Source organism: Dromiciops gliroides, chromosome 3, assembly GCF_019393635.1.
Source record: "Dromiciops gliroides isolate mDroGli1 chromosome 3, mDroGli1.pri, whole genome shotgun sequence".
NCBI classification, from domain to species: Eukaryota; Metazoa; Chordata; class Mammalia; order Microbiotheria; family Microbiotheriidae; genus Dromiciops; species Dromiciops gliroides.
Genome location: NC_057863.1, coordinates 404394280 through 404419446, shown reverse-complemented (window position 1 = coordinate 404419446; position 25167 = coordinate 404394280). Strand labels below are relative to the sequence as shown.

Below are 25167 nucleotides of genomic sequence, written 5' to 3'. Positions count from 1 at the left end.
TAAAATATATAGGGAATTAAATCAAATTTATAAGATTCCAAGTCATTCCCCAATTGAGAAATGGTCAAAGGATATGAACAGGCAGTTTTCTGATAAAGAAACCAAAGCTATCTATTCCCATATGAAAAATGCTCTAAATCTCTAATGATTAGAGAGATGCAAATTAAAACAACTCTGAGGTACCACCTGACACCTATCAGATTGGCTAAAATGACAAAAAAGGAAGATAATAAATGTTGGAGAGGCTGTGGGAAAATTGGAACACTAATGCATTGTTGGTGGAGCTGTGAGCTGATCCAACCATTCTGGAGAGCAATTTGGAATTATGCCCAAAGGGCAATAAAGCTGTGCATACCCTTTGACCCAGCAATCCCACTTTTAGGTCTTTTGCCCAAAGAAATCATGGAAGGGGGAAAGGGACCCACATGTACAAAAATATTTATAGCTGCTCTTTACGTGGTAGCAAGGAATTGGAAGTTGAGGGGGTGTCCATCAATTGGGGAATGGCTGGACAAGTTGTGGTATATGAATACAATGGAATACTATTGTGCTGTAAGAAATGATGAGCAGGAAGAGTTCAGAGAAACCTGGAGGGTCTTGCGTGAGCTGATGATGAGTGAGATGAGCAGAACCAGAAGAACATTGTACACAGTATCATCAACATTGAGTGTTGACCTACTGTGATGGACTATATTCTTCTCACCAATGCAATGGTACAGAAGAGTTCCAGGGAACTCATGATAGAAGAGGATCTCCAAATCCAAGAAAAAAAAAGAAAGAAAGAACTGTGGAGTATAGATGCTGATTGAACCATATTATTTCTTTTGTTTTGGGTGCTGTTGTTTTTTTTTTCTATTTTGAGGTTTTGCATCACTGCTCTGATTCTTTCTCTTGTAACAGGATTAATGCAGAAATAGGATTAATGTTATTATGTGTACATATATGTGTGTGTGTATATATCTATATCTATATGTATATGTATAGAGATATATAGATATAACCTATATCAGATTACCTGCTGTCTAGGGGAGGGGCGAGGGAGGGGAGGGAGGGAGAAAAATCTGAAATTGTAAAGCATGTATAAAGAAAAGTTGAGAACTATCTTTACATGTAACGGAAAAAATAAAATACCTCATACAAAAAAAAAAGAATTAATAAAAATTTAAAAAAAGAAGAAGAATGGGATGAAGTTTGAGTTAGTTATGTTAGTTAATACTATTTAAATGAGTTATGATTAGGTAACCATGCATTGATTATATTCATTGTATTTAATTTATAAGATAGTTCCATGCTGTATTAGCTAGGCCTGTTCAAAGAACATATATTAAGTTGTCTTAAGGACTTGTAGTTGCAATGCTCCCTGACCCCTAGGAATCACCACTACCACTCCCAAATGACCTTTGCTTTAAAACCACAAGTTGCTTGATCTCCTAGGATACTGTTGGCTAATCCCTACTGTTTGATGGCCTGTGGAAAACCCCTGCTGAGACAGCCTGTAGGAGATGACCTGTGAAAGGATTGCTGACAGAATTGGTTGTGGTTGATTTGAACATTGCCCATAACCATTTATGAGAACCCTTCACCCCCCAAACACACACACACACACTTCACACACAAACTTATGAAGCTTAGCCTACTATCCTATTAGGAATCTCCACAAAGGTCTATAAAATCCCTCAGCCCCCCATTGATTGAGGTACTTGGTTAAGAGGAAAGTCACATCTTAAGGAGGCCCAGTTTCCCTAATAAATTGATGATAAGTGAATGAGAAAGGTGAGAACAGCTGGAGCCAGAATTGTATATTTTCCACTAAACAGATGGAGAATGTTCTCTCAACACTAGATAACTACGTAGATTTTTGAAGATCTGAGGTCATTCCATTGCTCTTTCTCCTTCAGCAATGCCATGAATTCCAGGCTCATCAAAGTATTCCTGGGAGGTCTTGCCAAGGGTTCCCAACACAAGGGAACTGGAACTAAAGGATGAATTACAGGGAGCTACTTATGAGATGAGACAGTTGGAGACATGTGGAGAAAAAGAGCAGATGGATGGAGTTTGCCCACAGGAGAAATGCAGGCAATCAGGACAGAAGATCAGAGGTGTAACAAACAAGGTACTGTGATTGGGCAGAAGAATACACCAGATAAAACAAAGAGCATTAATAGGCAAGTCATTTTAATCTTCTTACTAGGATATTTGCAGGAAATAACATGATTCTGAAAAGTTTAAGTACCCATGATAAAGCAAGTGTGGATACAAGGGGCAGATTGCAACATAAAGAAGCTATTTCCTTCATCTCAGAGAGATGTGTGTTATTTCTACCTTGGATTTCTCTACTATTACTATTGTTTTTCTTTTTCTTTTTTTTGTGAGGCAGTTGGGGTTAAGTGACTTGCCCAAGGTCACACAGCTAGTAAGTGTCAAGTGTCGGAGGTCAGGTTTGAACTCAGGTCTTCCTGACTCCAGGGCCGGTGCTCTACTCACTGTACCACCTAGCTGCCCCACTATTGTTTTTCAGCAGAGAATAGGGCATAAAAGCAAAGGGCATGCAGCCCATGGTCAAAGGATTCCACCCCATGACCACAGGGAAGTATCCATGTCTCCAATAGCTCCCATAGGTGGCATGGGGAGCTCATCAGTGCTTGTGGGAAGAGAGGAGATAAAGACACCACAAGAAACACAATGGTCCAGGGCAGTTTAGGTATCTCTTCCCAACCCTTCCCCCAGGCATGGAATGGGTTAAACCTAATACCTGCCTTCCACCTCTAGCTCCCTAGGTTTGGGGTCCTTAGAAGCTCACTAGCTTGGGCTGGGTAAAAAAATAAAGTGTTAGAAGAATTTTTTGAAGTCATCTAACACAATTAATTCTAGCTCTGCTATACAAGTCATGCATGCTCTACCTTCATGTTAATTTTCATTCTCTCCTCCCTACCTACACACAGATTAAGACACTTCAAACTAGCATCTCCCTCCCTGTTCAAAAGACAAGGGAACTGTTCTGTCCTTAATAAGTCGTGAGATGGTTGAAAGGGGGGAAGGGGAAAAGCTAGAGCAATATCTGCTTTCCCTAGCCCTGAACTTCATGGATTTTATGCAGTGACAGATTCTGGAAACTACAAAGAATGATCTAGCACAGAAATGTTTGTGGAACTGAAAGAGGCCTTTCTTGATTCTCCCAGTTGTTCCTTCTTTGTTCCTCTCTAAATTTAGTTTTATTTATTTTGTACATATTTTGGAATTGAGTGATTTGTGAGCTTGCTACTTTCCCCAGTAGAATGCAAGCTGCTTGTGTAAGAAGACTATCTCTTTTGTCTTTGTAGCATTAGCTCCTACCACATGCCCAACTCACGGTAGGGTCCTTAATAAATACTTGAATTGAACCAAATGGAATCCAATTGATGAGTTCCTATGGGGAATGAGTCATAACAGGGAAGGAAGGCACATCAACAGGCTTTAGCAGCATAGAGGGTAAGGAGCAGCAGCCAAAGATAAACACTTTCATTTCTACTCTCACAGGCCAAAGACAGCAAGATCCACAGATGATTTCAGGAGAGCGTTGGCTGCTTTGATGCATTCACCCAGGGAAGAATCTATAAACACAAGAAGATAAGTGCCAGGAAAAGCAGGGTTTGCTTCACCAGTCTGTATCCTATTCCCTTTTCACCCCTCCTTCCTATATTCAGTCTTTCTCCCCCTTCTTGATGTCGTTGAATTGTTTCAGTAGTGTCTGACTCTTTGTGACCCCACTTGGGATTTTGTTGGCAAAGATACCAGAGTGGTTTGCCATTTCCTCCTCTAGCTCATTTTACACATGAGGAACTGAGGCAAACAGGGTGTAGTGACTTGCCCAGGGTCACACAGCTAGTAAGCATCTGAGGCCAGATTTGAACTCAGATCCTCCTGACTTCAGGGCCACTGCTCTATCCACTGGACTACCTAAGTACCCTGACTACCATTCTGCCCTAGCTCCAGGAAACATTCATGAGGCATTTATTATGCTTAACAGAAAACAATCTAGTAGGCACTGCTATATTCCCCACAAGAATCATGCTCTCTTTTCTCATCCCTAAGTTCCCCTTTCACTTTTCCTGGCCCTACAAACACTTTCAATGTACAATATTCTTGAAGCCAGAGGAATGGATAGTTAGATCAATCTCAGGTTCATCCTGGGGGCATCTATGGGACTAAAGTAGGAATGATGCCAGCAGCCTGGCAGAAGGAGTGTGAAGAGAGACAAGTCTACTCTGTCTCCCAACCCTCTTCTTGTGTCCCCTCTATGTCCCTTACTCTCTGTGAGTCCTTCCTCTGGATTGACAAGACCAAAAAAGGGGGACAGAAAGGAATCAGGCAATCAATCCCTCCATCTCCCACCCTACCTGTCTAGGTTAATGAGGTAGTATCCTGAGGGAACAGTAAGTCTCATGATATATGAGGGACAAGGTTCTCACGGTGGAATCCTTACCAGACTGAGACTGGATCCATGCCACAGCCTTCCTCTCCAGAAGTTCCCATTCTTCTCTCTGGTCCCAACTGGACTTGTGCATCCACAGCACAGCCAAGATAGTGGCCCAGTATGGGATGTCTTTGCTCTAGAAAATAGATAGAACAAAAGGCCCCAGTGTCAGGGTACCATAGAATGGGGCAGACAAACCTTTGGATGGCTCCTAGCCCACCTAGGGCCATAGAAATAACTGATCCCAGACAGATTATCTACTTTTTCAACTTCCCTGCCCTTATTGCTTTCCTCAATGAACAAATGTTTACTGAGCACCTATACATGAGCAACTATCTATGCTAAGGTTTAAGGCCTAGAAAGTACTTCCATGAAACTTTCTGTCATAGACCACACCTAATAGGTAATAGCTCCCATCACTCTGCACAAAGGTGTATTCCTCTCCCTTGCTCCCTCTCTCTTGCTCTTCCCCCAATATATATCCCATGCTATGCCCTCCTCTCTGTGGCATCTCACCTGGTCAGGCAAAGCAGCCAATGCAGTCTGAACACTCACACCCAGAAGTGAGGCCAAGGCTTCATCTAGTTCCCAGGAACCATCTGCCTTCTGGAGGGAAATCAGCTTCAGAAGTGGAGACTCTGGAGGGGATGTGTCTGGGGGAATAAATAGTAAACTTGAATATCATTTGCACCCCCATGGCAGCTGAGGGGAAATGTCATTCTGTAAAGACCTACTAGACACAAAGCAGAATACATTGGGGGCCTGTAAGAATGCAGAGGGTTCCTTGCAGTAACCCTAGTTTGAGAGACCTTAGGCTTCATATCCAAGGGGGCTCAGACAGACACCCCCCTCCCCACCCAACAATTCCCCAAAGGCTTTGCTGAGCCCCAGGGCAATCTACCAGCTAGACCCTGCCCCAGTGCAAGCCAAGAGTCTCAGACCAGCCAGACAGCAAAGACCCACCCCCAGTGCAGGCCACCAGCTAGGAACCACCCCCATCCCAGCAGCCAGCCAGAAGCAAGACTGCATCTCTAGTACAAACCAGCATGGAACTACCTCCACCCCCCAGATCCAAGGCAAGCCAGCAACTAAGCCCTCAGGCATGATGAAAGTACTAAGGCCCCAGAGTGAGGGCAGAAGAGGTAAGGGACAGTGCAGGAGCAGAGCCAAACAGTCACATGAAAGTGCAAAGCACAAAACAGGTAGGAAAAAATAAGCAACAAAAAAGAAGTTGGCTATGTAAAGTTACTATCATGAGAGGGATTGGCTAATATGACATAAAAGGAAAATGACAAATGTTGTAGGGGATGTGGGAAAACTGGGACACTAATGAACTGTTGGTGGAGTTGTGAATTGATCCAACCATTCTGGAGAGCAATTTGGAACTATTCACAAAGGGCTATAAAACTCTGTGTACCCTTTGATGTGGCAACACCACAGCTAGGTCTGTATCCCAAAGAAAATTTTTTTTAAAGGGGAAAAGAACTTATCTGTATAAAAATATATATAGTGGCTCTTTTTGTAATAGCAAAGAATTAGAAACTGAGGGAATGCCTTACAATTGAGGTATGGCTGATTATATGCTTGTAATGGAATATTATTGTGCAATAAGAATGACAAGTAGGATGATTTCAGAAAAACCTGAAAAGACTTACATGAACTTATACAAAGTGAAGTAAGCAGAACCAGAACATTGTACCCAGTAATAGCAATATTGTTTGCTAAAGAACTGTAAATGATTTCCCTATTCTCAACAATGCAATGATCAAGACAATTCCAAAAGACTCACGATGAAAAAATGCTATCTGCCTCCACAGAAATAACAAATGCTGACTGAAGCATACTATTTTTCTCTCTCTTTCTTTCTCCCTTCCTATTATCATTCCAAATCTTTGTTCTCCTTTCTGAAGGTATTGATTACCACTTTACCATATTCTACTTGTTTGTCTTTAATTCAGTCACTATGACCAGTTAATACTGGAGGCACCCTTATCTTCTGGAATACTTACTCTTCTATGTAATTGTAGTTTAAGGAATACAGAAATAAAATGGTTATAATTTTAGCAATTTTTGTCCATCTGGCCAAACCTTCTCAGTCTCCCTTCCTGAATCATCATCCATATCATGATTCCTAACTATGGTTATCCTCAAAGGTGCTGCCCTAAGCCTATTTTCTCTTTATATTGAGGAGATGAGATAACAAGCTCCCATAGATTTATCTCCATGCAGACTATGCCAGATCCATATATCTAGCCCTAATTTCTCTCCTACAACTATAGTCTCACAGAACCAAATGCCAAATAGACATTTTAAACTCAGTGACCTGTAGGCATCTCAAACTCAATAAAAAAAACCTCATTATCTTCCTCCCAAAATCCATCCTTTTTCATTATTTCCTCTTTCTTTTAAGGCCACAGCTATTCTTCCAGTCAACAGATTTATGATCTTGGAGTCATCCTCAATTCCTCTTATTCACCCCGCACAGCCAAATCAGATGTCAAATCTTATCCTGTCTACCTCCCATAGCACTTTCTTCACTTTCTATCTACTTACTTGATCAACAACATAGGTCACTATCCTGGGAATTATTGCAATGCCTCTCCTTACTGACTCCCCATTTTAAATCTCTCCATTCCAATACAACCTCCAGAAAATGCAAAAGGGGTTTTCCTAAAAGGGAGGCCTCCCCATGTGACTTCCCTTCTTTTTGTTTCTTTGGGGTTCTTTTGTGGGGCGATGGGGGTTAAGTGACTTGCCCAGGGTCACACAGCTAGTAAGTGTCAAGTTTCTGAGGCCGGATTTGAAATCAGGTACTCCTCAATCCATGGCCGGTGCTTTATCCACTGCGCCACCTAGCTGCCCCCGACTTCCCTTCTTAATAAACTCCAGTGAATCCTTATAACCTCATAGATCAAATCCAAAGGAACACCCCAGATACATCTGTGAGAGCAGATCCTAGAAAAGGATGGTGCCAACGTGCCATGAACAACATTCCTCTCCTTTTATTGGGAGTCATAAAGTGTGGTGAAGACTGGAGCAGAGAAGAGAGGAGGAGAAAGAGCTGATGCTTACTTAGGTACTTCTTTCTGAAGAAACGAAGGACCAGAGGACAGGACAGCCAAGCAAGGCCCATAATGGCAATATGGAAACAAATCAAGTTCCTTTTCTTGCCTAATACTTTTCAGAGGTAAAGCCTCAAAGAAATAATCATTTGGAACAAGAGGTCTTCAGCACACAGAAGGGTAAATGACACACAGCAAAGTCCAGAGTCTATCTCACAGAAATCCATGCAACATTCTTCGGGAAATGCCATTTGTACATGACATGACTGTGGAACAGCAGACTTGACAGCCCTCTTTTTTTTGAAGAGAGAGCTGGTACTTTTGAAAATTCCTATAGAGGGAACAGACCAAAATTCAAAAGAATAGAAATAAAAAAAAGGAATTTTATGTCTGGGAAATAGCATTGTGGATGAGTTTGAGTCACAGATAATATAAACGCAGTCATCAAGCTCACCTCCACCAGCAGAGCATGGTGAGCCAAAGGCTATGCGAGGTTCACCAACAGAAAAGAGTTGGCAAGGAGATCCACCACCTGAAAGTCAGGACAGAAGTTAAATTCAAAACAGACACAGTGTCCTTCAGACAGACTGGAAGTTCAGAGAATGGAATGCTATTCTTCAGGTATGTGACCACTGCCATGCTCTCTCTATAGCTAAAAGATCCTCTCTAAGGAGCTTCTATCAATTGACATGTGAAACTAGTGTCCACAGCAGCTGTTCAGTGGGTCACCAAGATTTTCTTGGTAGGGATTACTCATCTACACAACATACTACACCCATAAATGTAGTTTAAGGGATACAGGAATAAAATGGCAATAATTTTAGCAGGCATGAATTGTGAACCTGTAAGATTTCTGCTGCTAAATATTTCTTCCCACGTCTTTATTTCTTTCTTCTCTATGATGTTCCATCTCCCCTCTACACAAGAGATCCTTCCCACCAAACCCAATTGCAGCACGAAAGCTTCACCAATAAAGCATCTCAAAATAACAGCCAGGATCTCCAGATATGAAAAAGACAGAAGATACCAGTATGATCTCTTTGTCTCTTGAATGTAAGTAAAGGGGATCAAATCCACCTTACCTCTTAGAGAATGTGTGAAGGATGGGGCCCCCAAATATGGAAAAGGCAATGGAATATCTCTCCTGGTGAGGGGCCCCTGAATGGGCTGGTTGAGCTCCTTATTGATAGCAATGTAGGCAGTGTGAGAAGAGATAACACCCGACTGAAGGCTGATATCTACCACTTTTTTCTTCTCTTCTGCACCATCCTCTAAGTTTCCATCAAGAGTCTGGATCAGGGCCTTGGCAGCTAGGCGGTGAATGGTGAGTCTGAAAACAGACAATCTTCTCTGCTAACTGTGGGGACCTGGGAGGCAGTGCTAACCCCCAATGTCTAAGGCTTCCCAGTAACCATGGAGAGAAGGTGGGCAATAAAAGGAAAAGATGTGTGGGTCCACAGGAGAGAGATTCATGAGAAAGGGAAGAAAAGAAGCCTCAAGAACAGGCAGGTGAAAAAGGAGGGAGGAATCACCAAGGATTCTTACTTGTCATCTGCTTTGGGATCCAGGCAGAATGGCACTGTGTTCTGGAAGCCAGCACCTTGGAGGGTATATTGAAGGCAGACCTCACCTGCTGCCTCTTTGGACTAGAATAAGATAAGCAGAGAAGTCAGGGACTACACAGCGCATTGAGGGAAGTATCAAGGTCTAAATCACAAGCATAAGATCATAGCTCTAGAACTTTCAGTGACCTCAGAGGTCCATCCAGTCTGACCCCTTAATTTTAAATAGCAGGGAACAGAGCCCCAAAGGAGCTCAGTGACCTGTCAAGATCATAAGTCATAAGCATCTGAGGTGAGATTTGAACTCAGATCCTTCAAACTCAGAGCCATTACTCTGTCCCACATGCCACACTAGATCAGAATGGAGTAATCAGGCAAAATCATTTTCAAGTTCCAGGTATACCAGAAAGAAAAGAAAATTAGAGCATTTGTTCCTCCCTTCCACATGCCCACCCAGTGACAGAGAAGGAAAAGTCCAGGACAGTGTTTAGACATCAGCTACCACAACCACCAGCCCAATAAGTAAGAATGGGGGCTCACTTGGAGCAGCTAGGTGGTGCAGTGGATAGAATACCGGCCTTGGAGTCAGGAGTACCTGAATTCAAATCTGGCCTCAGACACTTAACACTTAACAGCTGTGTGACCTTGGGCAAGTCACTTAACCCCAATTGGCTCACTAAAAAAAAAAAAGAATGTGGACTCACTGCATTTTTCCCTTTCAACTGGGCATAGATGATTAACCTCTGACCCTGGAAGATGACAGTAGGAGCTGGAGAGAGCAAGGTAGCCTCCAGCCCAGGGGGCAGAGTCCAGGCCAGGGAGATGTCCTGTACCACCGGCTGCAGGGCTCGCTTTAGGGACCTGAGGGCCTGCGGGAACAGAGAGGAGGCTGCAGATTTCTAGGTGTGAGGGACCCCTAGAAAACTGGGGTTTGGAGATGGGGGAGGGGACTTGAGAAGATAACTAAGGGTTGAGAAGATATTTCCTCCTCTTTGGTCATGTGAGAAACCAGGCCTCAACCCTCTTCCAAACTCCTGAATGCAGCACAGCTATGTGTTTCCCCAGTTCTTTTTGTCATTTACAGCAAAACTGGGATAGTTGGATTTTTACACAGAAAATGAAGGTAAGCCCACGTTGTAGAGCCAGAACCTCCAGGGAAGCAAGGAAAGTTCCCAGTCTCTGAGGCTGGCCCCAGTCTTTATACCTTTCATCCCCCCCTTCATGTTCATTTCCCTTAAGCCTCTGTCTGTCATGAGCAGAGTCATTCCCAGGGACCATGACTCCTGCTCCACACTCAAGAGCTCCCACATCTACAGCTGTCACATCCCAAGGCCCAGGAAGGGAAGGGTCCCACTTCCCCTCCCCACACACATTTCCCAAGCACCTAAACACAAAAAATACTACAGCACAGAACATGGGGACAAGGATGTATCCCTGCTCAGTTAGCTATTGTGGTGCCTCAGTCTAGAACAGATGCTTTTGGAAAAAAGATAACCATGCCACCTTGGGCTGCATTCTGTCCTTGCCCGTGATGAATTCTGCAGTGCCCCCAGCTGCCCGAGCAATGCCTTTAATAAGGCTGGTGGAAGCCCCTTCTCCAATTCCAAAGGAGAAACACCTGTAATGAGAAACAGCTGGCTACCCAAAGGAAGTCTCAGGAAAAGGTTCCTCAGTCTACTTCAGTGGGGAATTTGAGAACAAATGCCTTAGGGGTGGAGTCCTGCTTAGGGATCAGAGCCCTGCTTTAGGTACCCAGCCCTCTACAGATCATCATCACAGAGTCACAGATGGAGAACAGGAAGAAGTCTCTGGGACTATCTGGCCCAAACCCCTCATTTTTCAGATGAAGAAACTGAGGCCCAGAGACATGGTGACTAAATATGTGTCAGAGACTGAATCCTGAAAACCATACCTGTGATCCTTGTTGTGGCGTTGAACTTCAGCAATGACCTGCCAGGTATTAGAAACTTCTCCATCTGTGAAGACAAAGAGCTGCAGAGGGAGAGAAGTAGCCACAGATCCTGTTAGAGGCACATCAGGTCCCTCAGCACAAGACTCAGCTGACCCAAACTACAGCAGTCATCCATCCCATGGTAGAGCAGGCTGCCTCAGTATTCAATTCCACATTAATGCAGGTCTGTAAAGGGAGGCTCCAAGGCCACTAAGCAGCACTCCTATAGATGCAATTTCAGCTGGGATATGGGGGGAATGGGGGGTGGCAGGGAGAGGGTAATAACCATTTTTTTTGGTAATAAGCATTCATAAAGCAGTGTAAAACTATCTCAAAAACTGTGGGGCAGCTGGCAGGTTTCAGAGCCTCCTAAAATGCTTAATCAGGATCTTCTGTGGGGGGGACCTTTCCCTGGAACTTGGCAAAGACTTGGAGAGCCAGTAGGAGAAAAAGAAAGAATGATGGACTTGTGTGTCAGTAAAGAACTGGGTCCAAAGCCAGTTCTGTCACTTAACTAGTTCTGTGGCCATAAGCAAGTCAGTCAACCCACACTTAGTTTGCCAGGCTGTAAAGTGGAGATAATGACATCTGTTGCTCCAACCTCAAAATGTTGTTCTAAGAATAAAATAGGGGCAGCTAGATAGCACAGTGGATAGAGCACTGGCCCTGGAGTCAGGAGTACCTGAGTTCAAATCCATCCTCAGACACTTAACACTTACTGGCTGTGTGATCCTAGGCAAGTCACTTAACCCCAATTGCCTCACCAAAAAAAAAAAAGAATAAAATGATATAATTATCATTTATATAATTTCCTATTTATCTCAAAAATTCTTGCAAGAACTTTCAGTTGTTATTGTATAGCCAATAATTCTCATTCCTAGGGTAAGAGATGAGACAATTACAACTCCCCCACTCTGCTCTATCATTTTAACTTGACACAGAAAGATAGCACCAGGCCTAGAGTCAGGAAAAGATGAGTTCAAATCCAACCTCAGACACTTAGTAGCAATGTGACCCTGAGCAAATCACTTAACACAGATTACCTCCAAAAAACCCTGATCACTACTGACTTCATAGAGAATTAAGTGCTAAGGAACCATCAACAACACAAGACTTGTATCTCCTTTTCTCCCAGCCCCAGTAACTTACCTGCCGAGGGTAGCCTGGCCTGCAGACTTTGCTATAAATGTTCTTCAGTGGCTCTAAGATTTCAGTCCCTCCCAGGTTAGCTTCTAGATTCTTTACTCTCTTCATGGCCTCCTCCATGGACTGCTGTGTATATGCCACACTCTCTCTGAGATACATACATACACATAAGAAGTCCATGAGAAATGTTTCCTGACTGAGTCAGGAATTTAAGCCTATTCCCCACTCTCATACTCCTAGGCTTCAAAGACAGGTCTTATGCTACCTCTTCATATAGCTGCCTTAAAACTTCCCCTTTTAACCTCCATCCTTTCCTTCTGTGACTCTAGCCAGAGACTCACGGAAAGAATGACTCAAAGGAGGATCCAAATCCATAGATATTGAAAAAACATCCAAGGGGTAAACTCTTCAGCAGCAAGAGCAGAGTTTCCTGAATGAAAGAAAGGTAGAGAAAACTTTAAAAAAAATTCTAAGGGCAGCTAGGTGGCACAGTAGTAAAGCACCAGCCCTGAATTCAGGAGGACCAGAATTCAAATCTGGGCTCAGACACTTGACACTTACTAACTGTGTGACCCTGGGCAAGTCACTTAACCACAATTATATCACCAAAAAAAAAAAAAAAAAAAGGCTGACATTTTCCATTTTTGAGATACTTAGGTCTCATCCTGTTGTCCTCTCCATGATTATAGTCCTAGTCAGTTACCCTTAAAATGGTCATAATCAAATTAAGGCCACAATAAGAAAACAGTATGTTACAAGATTAATTTAATCCCACAAATTCCATTTTAGGCCTAAAAAAATTATATGCAAGAAAGCTGGAAAAGGCAAAAGAAGCTGGTACCTTGGCACTATCTATGCGCAACTGGCCTTCTCCTTTGCTATGCACTGGGGAAGACATGCTCCCTGAGCGGTCCATGAGGAAGATAAATTCGCCAGTGATCTCTCCCTGAGACTCAGGGATGCTAGGGTAGAAGCTCACCATCATAGCTGAATCTCCCATGAGGGAACCTAGCCAGAGAAAAAAATAAATAAATAAAGCAAAATACATACCGCAGGGCCCCAGAAAACAAAATGATGTGGAAAAGGACCTGAATGTGGGTTGAGAGTTTCAGTATTACACCATGAGCTTTAATTTTTGGTTTGGAATTTTGTCCTAGTTGCAAAAGGCCTTAAGACAACTTACAAAATAACCAATGAAGAACTGTATAGGAGTAGGAGCCGCTAAACACAGGTGTAATCCCTGGACATTATGTGAACTACATCACAGAGACACATAGGACTAAAATAAGTGAAGCGATCACGAGGCAAGATTAATAAATTATGAGTGGACAACATATGATGGATGTATGATGCCTTCTGAAACCTATAGGCAGGGGCATCTAGGTGGCACAGTGAATAAAGCACCGGGCCCTGGATTCAGGAGGACCTGAGCTCAAATTCAGCCTCAGACACTTGACACTTACTAGCTGTGTGACTCTGGGAAAGTCACTTAACCCTCACTGCCCCACCCCCAAAAACCCCCCAAAAACAAAAACAAACAAAAAAGAAAGTCCTAAAAAAAAAGGAAAAAAGAAACCTGTGGGCAAGAGACAAGAAGGATGAAAATGCATGAATACATTTCAATCTATACCAGTAGATACTGTAGCTATACTGCTGATATCACTTGTTTACTTGTTAGGGAAATTCAAAATTAAACATCATGTTAACTTGTAATACTAGAGAGAAAATGACAAAAAACACCTAACAGCAGTATTAGATGTCACTAGACATCTAAGATAGGACAACTGGACATTAAACTTGGGTTGACCAATATCCAGAAAGTTTTCAGATGGAATAAACTAGGGATCTGTCATTAGCCCTGGATTGTTCAATATTTTTTAATCAATGACTTGGAAAATATGGCTGAATGTAAAGAGGAAGGGCTAGGTAACACATCACATAAGAGACTTCCAAAAGATCTCATTCAGCTAGAACTGTGTGCCCAAAGTAATCACCTTAAATTGAAGATTGTAAAGAATTGTTATTTGAGGTTTTTATGCCTTGAAAATTGGTCCCCACAAGATGGATAAAATGGAAGGTCCTACCAACAAAATGAATGATGCAAGTACATAACAGGAAAGCTATCTTAGACAACAGCTTCTGTAAAAGATCCTGCAGTAGGCAAGAGGGTCCTTGCTATCTCTTCTAATTCTGGGATTCTGGATCTCTGACTATACTACATTATGATTTTATGTTAGGTCACAGTATAATGGTATAACATACAACAGTAAGAAGAGTATCTGTGTTCTTTCCTTAAGTCTTATCATTTCTACATTTGGCATTATAATGAAATCCTTCCTTGTCCCCTTTTAGTAAGATATTCAATCTCCCTCTTTGCCTTCCTGAGAGCACCACTGTATACCATGGTCAGAACCATCCTACAACTGTTTCAATACCTCTCTGAAATCTTTATTTCAGAGGAAGAGGAGGGAAAGCAAGTAGGACACAGGTATCCTCATGCCTGGGAGATCTATCCTCAGCAAGGTGAGCAACTTCCTGAGATTAGCTCACCTGGTTTGGCATCAGCCTGGGCCAGCTCCACAGAGACACTGGGTGTGTTCACCTCCCTGTAGTAAACCAGAATCTCAACATCCCGATCAAAATGATGCCCTTCAGCCAAGGAAACCTGAATGAGGATGGGGAAGAGCAGAGCAATGATAGGAAGAGAAGGAAATTCCAGGAGCTTCCTCTGGATTCCCAGGTGAGAGAACAAGGGACTGGAGAGTTAAATTCCTATTGCTGAGTGATGCTCTGGGATGGAGTTGGTATGGAAGGAGAAAGACCTTGGTCTAGAAGGAGGGGAAGGGGATACAGTATGACCATCTTATAGGTGAGTTCCGGACAGTGGACAGGAACTGGTAACAAAAAGGAGGGGGTCAAAGTATGGAAACAGGCAGGGGCACCAAGGCAATGATGCTCCCTGCCTAGTTAGTTACCTGGGCAACTGACTTGTCATCTTCTAAGTACTGCAGGGGACTCAGAGGACAGTTGGACTGGACCTTCTCAATGCCATGGGCAGAGCAGACATTGGCAGTGACACTAAATGTATAGGGCAGCTCCTTGCCAGCAACCCGGGGGATTTCAGAGGTGATGTTGCATGCCACAGCTGACCCTGCAATGAACCACCAAATAACTCAGGACAGTGTTGACCCAGCAGGAACTAAGCTCCCCTTTCTCACCTAGGCCACAAGACCCAGGTGGAACCAGATGACCCATTGTTCTTCCATCCACAATCCCACACCCCCTTGCTACTGGAGGACACCAGGCTCCTCACCTTGGAGGGGATAGCGTGGATTCAAGATGGCTGGAAGGACAAAACGAACAGCCCCATCTGCCTCAAGGGACAGTTCCTGAACATAGCTCAGAGTGACAGCAGCCTTCTGGCCAGCTGGTAAATTTCCTAGACTGCAGCTGAAGATGTCACCAGAACTGCTATCCTGCTCCAGAAGGAAGGCTTGCTGGCCTTGGGAGATGGCATTCTCATAATCTTCCTGGGCCTGAGGGGCAAGAGGAAGAGCAGCAATAAGGAAGTCTTAGGAACAAGTAGAAGAGGAAGAAAGGGCTTTGGGGAGAGAGGCAGAAGGGGAGATAATGAAAGGGGCTGGGTGAGGCAATGAGAGAGAAATGACAGCAGGGTTAGGGTAGAAGCACCAGCCACTCAGGCTGACTTCTCTCCAAATGGTTTCAGGCAAGACACAGAGATTTAGGGTTGGAAAGCCCCTTGATGACTACCTAGTTCAACCCCCTCATTTTACACAAGCAAATACAATGGGCAAAACAGCAGCTCAATGAGGACAAAAGCAACTCAGTGTTTCCACATGAGACTACACCAAATCTTACTGATTTAACATGAAGAATGCAAGGGGAAGCCCTGGGTCCCATCCCTACTACCTGCTGCTTCTCTTGTATTTCTGCCACTATCCTCTTCCCATCCACCAGGGCCTGGAAGCTATAAACAGCAGAGTCTTCATCCATGGGGAACACAAAGAATGCTTCCACAGGATCAGTTTCCTCATTCTTGTAGTCCAGGGTTGCAGACACATCTGCCACAAACTCATGGATAGACACAGCCACTGAGATGCTCTTAAGAGGCACTGAAGGAAGGAAATGCACATCAGCTCTCACTTTTTAGCACCAAAAACTGCACAGAAGGGCTATAGAGTCCTGAAGTTCTCCCTCCTGGTTCTTGTCCTTCTTGGACTCATAGTGAACTTACCTGGCTTCTTGGAGCGGGTGAGAAGACCACAAGGGATTTCCATGGTGAAACTCTATTAAAAGAGAGAGAGAGAGAGAGAGAGAGAGAGAGAGAGAGAGAGAGAGAGAGAGAGAGAGAGAAGTGAAATCCCAAAGTAATCCAAAGATATTGTTCCAACACCATTCTCAACTCAACTTTTTATTGGAGCCAGAATTCTCTGCCAGAAACAATCTATGTGTTTGAAAGCAGGGAAAAGTGTTAGGAAAGAGGGAAATATGGGATCAAAGAGAACAGTCATGTCTCCATTCAATCTGAGATGCCAAGAGTCAAGTTCAGTTTTGGACGGAGGTCATCAACAATGACTGATTGAATGAATGACAAAGCAGTTATTAAGAACTTACTAAATGGAAAGCACTGCCTTTAAGGACCTCATAGTCTCAAGAGAATCTCCAATAGATTTTAGAGGTTTCCTAGTGTTTTAGAAAACCTGTAGAAATCTAGGCCTTGAAGTTCAACCTTTACTGTCTCTGTAGCCATTGAGTGTGCTCTCAAAATCTAAAGCATGTGTCAAACTCTGCCTGCCTTTCCACTTCTATGTCACAAATTCTAAGCTAGAGTGATCACTTCCCCACCAAAGTTTCTGTCACTTCCCACTTACCCAACAATTGAAAATTGAACTTCCACTGGTTAGTTTTATTTCTTTGTGAAGTGTGTTAAGATCATGGACAATGAATTTAGCAGATACTCAGGTACCCACCAGGAGACTGATTTAAACTGATTGAATTAGATAAGGCCACTGACTGTTGACTGCTCACATCTGGCTGGTACTTAAGAGTACTTAATGAATTTGAATGACACTAGCCAATCAGCTTGAAGAACCTCCCATTTCTGAGAGGGGAACTTGAAGGAGGAATCCAACCCTAGAGGGGAGTGTGCTTGCTCTTTAGGTGCTAGAGATCATAGTGGTGGCAGAGGACTTGAGAAGTGGGAGCTTATGAAGATTAGGATTGCTTTTACTATCCTTCAATAAACACTTAAAAAACCTAAAATCATTTATCAGTGACTTCCCCCCAAACTGGGGGGACGGATTAGAACCCACATTTAGAATTTTAATTAACACAGAAGGATGAAATTTTCATAAAAGAAAGTCAAATAGTGTCAGCTGTTCTAGTTGGGGAAAGGGAGGGAGAAGGAAAGGGTTCCAGCAGATGTTTAGAGAATTGAAATGTCTGAGTCAAATTTGTGATGGTTCTCAGTCTCCTCATTTATGTCCTCTTTCCAGTGTTCTGCAATATACATTGATGACAATATTTACTACACCTTTTTTTTTTTGCTACCATTAGTCTCTTCTCCCCACTTTGCTTTCTAGCTCCATTTCTTGGATTTCCTTACCAGAGATTCTTCTAACAGAAAATTATTAAAATAATTATTAGACAGAAAATTGATATGAAATGTTACTTGCCACTCCCTTAATGATCCTAGAAAATGTCAGAATTTCTGTAATACCTTTACTTTGCCATTCTTAAATTACTTACTTCAGATTAGTTTGAACTGAACAGCACCCTAAGTCCTCTGTGCCCAGAGATTTTACCTTTAAAGGAACCTAGGTTAAGCTGGATCTCAGGCTCTAATATGCTTCCACTGGAATTTGTGGCATGAAGGGCAAAAGAGTCAGAATGAAATGGTTTCCTTTATCAAGGGATTGCCAAGGTCCACTGGGGTCTGCTACCTGATTCTACTTTTTCCCTTCCCCCCTCTCAAAGTATAAGTACCTTTCCCTGTGAATTGGCTGATGGGACACTCCTAAGGGTGGCAGGTTTCCTACTCTGGTACCTCAATAAAAGACTTTTTATTCCTCAGTTCATGACTTTGATTTATTTCAGGACTTGACACTCCTAAATACACAATCCTAAGATGGAAGAGGAAAGGCAGTGACTCTCCTGAGCTTTCCCTAAGACCCCTCAATATACCTTTAAATAATGCCCTAAGAGAATTGCTAGAGCAACTGAACCCACAAAAGGATAGAGTGAAATATTTTTTTCAACCAAAGAAGACATAGAAGCTTGGGAGGAAAGGTCTGTCATACCAGCATGAGTGGAATGCAGTCCATCTCAGGTAAGGCCAACAGATCTGGCCCCAAAAAATCAGGACCAGGCCTTGGAAGGCACAGAGTCATCAGCAACAACTGCTTCTGGAACTCTCAGCACACAGAAAGTAAGAGAGTCCAACAATTGTCAAGAAGAAGATTACAGGAGTCTCTGCTAGCACTGAGGCAGGAAACTGTTGCTTTCCCCATACTTGGATCTAGGTCACAGTCCTGGGTAGCAATCCCAGGGTGTGGAGGAGCATTACTAGCACACAATAGCCTGTGGCCCCAGTGGAGCAGGGACCCTCCTCACAGTTCCAGGACAGAAAAGATGGCTTGTGGTCACTTGCAGACCAGAGCATAGGCCAGGAGAGGAGTAAAAATACTTCTCCTTAGATCATACAACCTTGGAAGAACTGGAAATTTACAAATCCCTAGAAGTTTCTCTGAAATCAGAAGCACAAACCCCATGAAACCTGGGACAGTGCACCCTCCAACCCTGGAACCAGTGCCCCTCTTTAACAAAGAGTTAAAAGTCAAGAAATAGGCTGGGAAAATGAACAGAAAAAATATTCCAACTGTAGAAAGTTACTTTAGTGACAAGGAAGATCAAAGTACATATTCAGAAGAAGATAAAGTCAAAGCTCCTATATCCAAAGCTTCCAAGAAAAATAGGAATTGGTCTCAGGCCATGGAAGGTTCAAAAAGGACTTTGAAAACAGAGTGAAACAGGTAGAGGAAAAAATGGGAAAAGAAATGAGAGTGGTACAAGAAAACTGTGAAAAAAATCAATAGTTTGGTAAAGGAGACCAAAAAAAATACTCAAGAAAATAGCAACTTAAAAAACCAATCTAGGCTAAATGGTAAAAGAGGTACAAAAAGCCAATGAGGAAAAGAATGCCTTGAAACACCAATTTGAGCAACTGGAAAAGGAGGTACAAAAGCTCACTGAAGAAAATAACTCCTTAAAAATTACAACTGAGCAAATGAAAGCTAATTAGTTTATGAGAAATCAAGAAACAATAAAACAAGACCAAAAGAAGGAAAAAAATAGAAGGAAACATGAAATATCTTATTGCAAAAACAACTGACCTGAAAAATAGATATAGGAGAGATCATTTGAAAATTACTGAACTACCTGAAAGCCATGATCAAAAAAAGGGAAAGCCTAGACACCATCTTTCAAGAAAGTATCAAGGAAAACTGCCCTGATATTCTAGAAGCAGAAGGTAAAATAGAAATTTAAGGAATCCACTGATCAACTCCTGAAGGAGATCCCAAAATGAAAACTCCCAGGAATATTATAGCCAAATTCCAGAGCTCCCAGGTCAAGGAGAAAATACTGCAAGCAGTCAGAAAGAAACAATTCCAGTATTGTGGAGCCACAGTCAAGATAACACAGGATTTAGCAGCTTCTGAATTAAAGGATCAGAGGGCTTGGAATATGATATGCCAGAGGGCAAAGGAACTGGGATTACAACCAAGAATCACCTACTCAGCAAAATTGAGTGTAAACCTTCAGAGGAAAAAATAGATATTCAGCAAAAGAAAGGACTTTCAGGTATTCTTGATTAAAAGACCTAAGCTGAATAGAAATTATGACTTTCAAATACAAGACACAAATGAAGCATAAAAAGGTAAACAGGAGGGCAGCTGGGTGGCACAGTAGATAAAGCACAAGCCCTGGATTCAGGAGTTCAGGAGGACCTGAATTCAAAATCCAGCCTCAGACACTTGACACTTAGTAGCTGTGTGACCCTGGGCAAGTCACTTAACCCTCATTGCCACACACACAAAAAATAAAAATAAATAATAAACAGATAAATAAATAAATAAATAAAAAGGTAAACAGGAAAAGGAAATCAGAAGAGATGTAAAAAGTGTTTATATTCCTACATGGGAAGATGATACTTGTAAGTCAAAAACTTTCTCATTATTAGGGCAGTTGGATGGCATTTATATACACAGAGGGCACAAATGTGAGTTGAATATGAAAGAATAATATAAAAAAATTAAATTAAATTAAGGTGTGAGAGAGGTACCCATTGAGACAAAGGGAAAAGGAGAGGTGTAATGGGTTAAATTATGTCACAAAGAAGCAGCAAGAAAAAGCTTATATGGTGGAAGGGAAGATGGGGGGAGGTGAGGGGAAGTGAATGAACTTTACTATCATCAGAATTGACTCAAAGACATATACACTCAATTGGGTTTAGAAATCTATCTTACCCTGCAAAAAAGGAGGGGAAGAGGATGGGGGAGAGAAAGGTGATAAAAGAAAAGGAAGTCTAGGGGAGAGGGTAGTCAGAAGCAAAACATTTTTGAGGGACAAGGTGAAAGGACACAGAGAATAAAATAAATGGCATGGGGAGAGAACAGGATGGAGGGAAATACAGTTAGCAATAAAAAAAAATTTTGAAGTCTGACAAAGGCCTTACTTCTCAAACATATAGAGAAATAAGTCAAATTTATTAAAATGAGTCATTCCCCAACTGAAAAATGATCAAAAGACATGAACAATTTTAGATGAAATAATCAAAGCTCTCTATAGACATATGAAAAGAAATGCTCCAACTCACTATTGATTGGAAAGATGCAAATCAAAACAATTCTGGGGTACTACCTCATACCTATTGGATTGGATTATAGGATAGCAGAGGAAATGACAAATACTATAGGGGATGTGGGGAAAATGAAACATTAATGCACTGTTTGATGGAGTTGTGAACTCATTCAACCACTCTATAGAACAATTTGGAACTATGCCCAAAGGGCTATAAAACCATGCATGCTCTTTGACCTACCATTACCACTATTAGGTCTGTATCCAAAAAGATATAAAAAACAAAGAGTAAAAGGACCTAAAGGTACAAAAATATTTATATCAGCTCTTTTTCTGGTGGCAAAGAATTGGAAATTGAGGGGGAAGCCCATCAATTGGGGAATGGCTGATTAAATTTTGGTATGTGATTATGATGGAATACTATTGTGCTATAAAAAAGAATGAGCAGGATGGTTTCAGAAAAAAACAGACTTAGATCAGCTGATAGAAAGTGAAATTTACTGTGTATAAAATAACATCAATATTATAAGATGGGGGGTCAGCTAGGTGGCACAGTGAAGAAAGCACCAGCCCTGGATTCAGGAGGACCTGGGTTCAAATACAGCCTCAGACATTTGACACTTACTAGCTGTGTGACCCTGGGAAAGTCACTTAACCCTCACTGCCCTGGGGGGAAAAAAAAAGGATGTTAAAATTAGTTTTTACATGTAATTAGGGGAAAATAAAAATGATAAATCAATAGATAAATCAATAAATGAGTGAATGAATCAATGAATACACAATCCTATTGGGTATGGGTTTCATACTCAGTGAAGTCTTCTCCCAGTCTCTCTTCCACCATGATCCACAGGATGGTCACTGAGCTGTATCACTCACCAGGGGGATCTCTGGGGGAAGAGAAGGTGCATTCCCACTAGCACCCAAAAAGACTGGAAAGAAATACTGTTGCACTTGGTTATTAAAAAAAAAAAATTCTACATTATAGCTTGTAAGACACAATTCTGAACATTCAGTCAACACCAAAAGGTCAAAACAGTCCCAGAAAAATCATTGCTAACTTTGGCTATACTTCCTGAGGATACCAAGAGAGTGAAAAATCATGGAAAGTGTCTATCCTCCTATGTAAACCTGTGGCACAATTTCTTGACCCTCCATGTTTGGCCCTAACTTTTATTTTAATAAGATTGAAATACTTAATAATAGTTTTATTTAGTATTTAATAATATTTTAATAAATAACTTCTAGTTATTTACATGTTTGGTTGGTTGGTTTTTTCCCCATGGAATGTGAGCTCCTTGACAGCAAGAACTATTTTTGCTTTTACTTGTAATCTCAGCATTTAGCAGAGGGCCTGACACTTTTTTTCTTGTTCAGATTCATTCTGATCCAACTCTTCCTGAACCCATCTGGGGATTGATTGGCAAAGATACTGGAGCAGTTTGCCATTTCCTTCTCCAGCTCATTTTACTGAGGAGGAGCTAAGAAGTATACAAGGTTAAGTGACTTGTCCAGGATTACACAGCTAGTAAGTGTTGGAGAATGGATTTGAATTCATGATGAGGAATCTTCCTGACTTATAGGCATGGTACTCTATTCCAAAGCTTCTTAAACAGTGGGTCTTGACACCATTTGAAGTCTCAACTAAATATGGGGGTCATAAAAAAATTTGGAAGTAAATGTTTGATTTGTATATCTATGTTATATACCTATATACCCAGGGTCCCATAAAAATTTCTGAGTCAAAAAGGGTTCACAAGTGGAAAAAGTTTAAGAAGACCTGCTCTATACCACCTAGCAGTCTTAGCATGTGCTAAGTGTTTAATAAATGCTTACTATCACCTTAAAGCAGTAAAACCTACCCTCACCCTGAGAACTCAGCCAGTGGAGAAGTCCATATTTACTCCACATTACACCCCAGTGCCAAGTTTCAGCAATAATGGAATCCAGAACAATCAGGCAAATCCTAGCTGAGGCTGGCTGGGTGGGGCCTGCAAAATGCAATCAGAGCCAGGAAGTGGCCCTGCAGAAAGTCCCAGAGTTATAACCTGAAACATTAGTAGATTTGCCTGGAACAAGAACTCTGGCCCTGTGGCAGCTCTACGTAAACAACAGAAAGAGATGAGGTAATAAATAATGTCATAAATGGGGGAAACATCCAAGGCCTGGACAACAAGGCTAAAGTTCTCATAATGTCACAATATTAGAACTGGAAAGTTCCATAAGAAATACACGCTTCTCATTCTCATCAGGAAACTGAGGCCCAGAGATGGGATTTGTCCAAGGTCCATTTCAGGTCTTCTGAATCTTGATTCCAAATCTGGAGTTCTTTCCAAGACCCAAGCCTTCCTCTCAAGTTTAGGAGGACAATAAGGCATTTAATACCGGGATGTGGGGGCGTGGTGGGGTGGAGAACAAGGCTTTTCAGAGTTGGTAAACATCAGGCTCTCAGCCCAGATTTAGAGACTTTCTCCTTCCCACTTAGAGCCAGACCCTCCTTACTTTGCTGACCTGAATCAGCCAGCGCCCAGTAGTGCAGATGCCATTGGTTTAAGGGAGATGCATAGCCATGGAGGCAGGAGTAAACCAAGGAACTAGGGGACCTCACATTCAGGACTAGGAGGGGCCAGATCCTATTGAAATTACTTAGGCAGATGAGCCTCCAGTAACACCAGACAAGACAGAAAGCTGAGCCTGAGGGATCAGGCTGCAGCCCTTCTGTCCCAGAGCTGATGGGGTGTAGAGGGCATGGGACACAGAAGGGAGTGAGCCATAAGGGAGACAAGGAAATAGGCTGCCCCATACCTAGTCTCTGGGGTTTGCCTGGAGACACAGAAACAAAGTTGAGCCCTAGAGCCAGAACTTATAAAGAATTCTAGACTTGCTGAGAGGGTTCGGGTGGAGATGGGAGGGTTGGAGGGAAACCCACGCACACCTTTAGCTAAGGCTCTATAGCCAGGGGGAGGGAGTAAAACCTCAGGTTCTGCAGAGGGGATGTCAATCACCTACCTGCTCAGAAGTACTTCCTCAGGTCTAGTTTCCCAGCAAAGTGAAAGAAGGGGCTCTTTAGGTTTCCCAGAAAGCCCCGCCCACCCCAGGCACTGACTACCAACCAAGTACTCTACTTTCAAGGGATTGTGTGCAAATTCCTTACTTTCATTCAAACGTTCACTATATAGCTCACATGGATCACCAAGAGCCCTTAAGTCAAGGATTCTCAAAATGTGGTCCCTGTACCACAGGAGTTCTCTAAAATCTTTTCAGAGCGCCCTGAAGGTTGCTATTTTCATGATACAAAGACCTTATTTACCTATTAACATACTCTTCCCTTGTCTAACTGTGTAGCTGTGGGAAGCCAGGTTTTCTTCCTAAACTGAAACCAAAACAAATCATAGTGATGTAGGAGGAGAAAAAAGGGTTAACAGAAAAACCTAAGAACCAAGCTTTAATTCAGATATTAGCTCTAAAAGGGAGTCAGACCTGAGTTAATGGATAACTTTCAAGTCAGGTTGCTAGGTTCTCATACCCACTAAATCAGTACCCATAACGGGAACAGAGGGAGCTAGGCCAAGGAGACCTGAAGGCTATAACCATAAAGAAATTAACAGCCTATAGAAATTCAGACCAGAGATAAAAAGAAAAATGAATATGTTTTGAAACTAGTCATGGGAACCAGAAAGAGACATGCGCAGAAAAGGCCAAATTTGTCCCCAGATTCACCTTATGACCTGTAAACCCCCAAAAAACACCTCCTCTGAACAAGGTACATGCCTCTGCCTTTGGCTTAGGACCCCAGGAACTCCAAATTAAGATAAACCCTCCCCTGTAACACCCCAAGGTGGAGAATATTACAATGAGTAGGACAGGCCCTCCCTTGTATTCCCCTAGGTAGAGATTATTATAATAAGGCTGATAAATCAATTTATCTATACTATAAATATAACTGTCTTTCACTATTCAAGAGACACCTTTCAACTACTCTGGTTCTCTCCCTGTGGTCACCCGCAGTATTGCAATAAAACTTCAGAAACTGAGTCACTGAGTCTTGTAATTCTTTTGGGACAATTCACTATCAATTTGACCCCAAATTCCATCCCACATCAATTGTAGATTGAA

The 25167-nt window shown here is 42.3% G+C and overlaps 1 protein-coding gene across 6 annotated transcripts; it reads right to left on the bottom strand.

Moving 5' to 3' along the window:
• Positions 1 to 2158: 2158 nt before the first annotated feature.
• Positions 2159 to 24140, bottom strand: LOC122746560 (von Willebrand factor A domain-containing protein 5A-like). 6 transcript variants are annotated; one of them, XM_043992268.1, is made up of 20 exons: positions 24061 to 24111; positions 21680 to 21720; positions 16430 to 16481; positions 16105 to 16307; positions 15488 to 15710; positions 15150 to 15325; positions 14725 to 14839; positions 13016 to 13182; positions 12516 to 12604; positions 12178 to 12322; positions 10990 to 11069; positions 10581 to 10695; positions 9782 to 9946; positions 9061 to 9161; positions 8598 to 8845; positions 7970 to 8047; positions 7709 to 7846; positions 4970 to 5106; positions 4463 to 4589; positions 2159 to 3590 (listed from the first exon to the last, which is right to left on the bottom strand). In XM_043992268.1, exons 3-20 carry the CDS (start codon positions 16470 to 16472, stop codon positions 3511 to 3513), a joined length of 2430 nt encoding a protein of 809 aa, XP_043848203.1. In that variant the 5' UTR covers positions 16473 to 16481; positions 21680 to 21720; positions 24061 to 24111; the 3' UTR covers positions 2159 to 3510. The 6 variants fall into 6 exon arrangements, with proteins under 6 accessions (XP_043848203.1, XP_043848205.1, XP_043848204.1 ...); XM_043992270.1 differs by having other exon boundaries at positions 7733 to 7846; XM_043992269.1 differs by lacking the exon at positions 21680 to 21720 and having other exon boundaries at positions 24061 to 24140.
• Positions 24141 to 25167: the final 1027 nt, after the last annotated feature.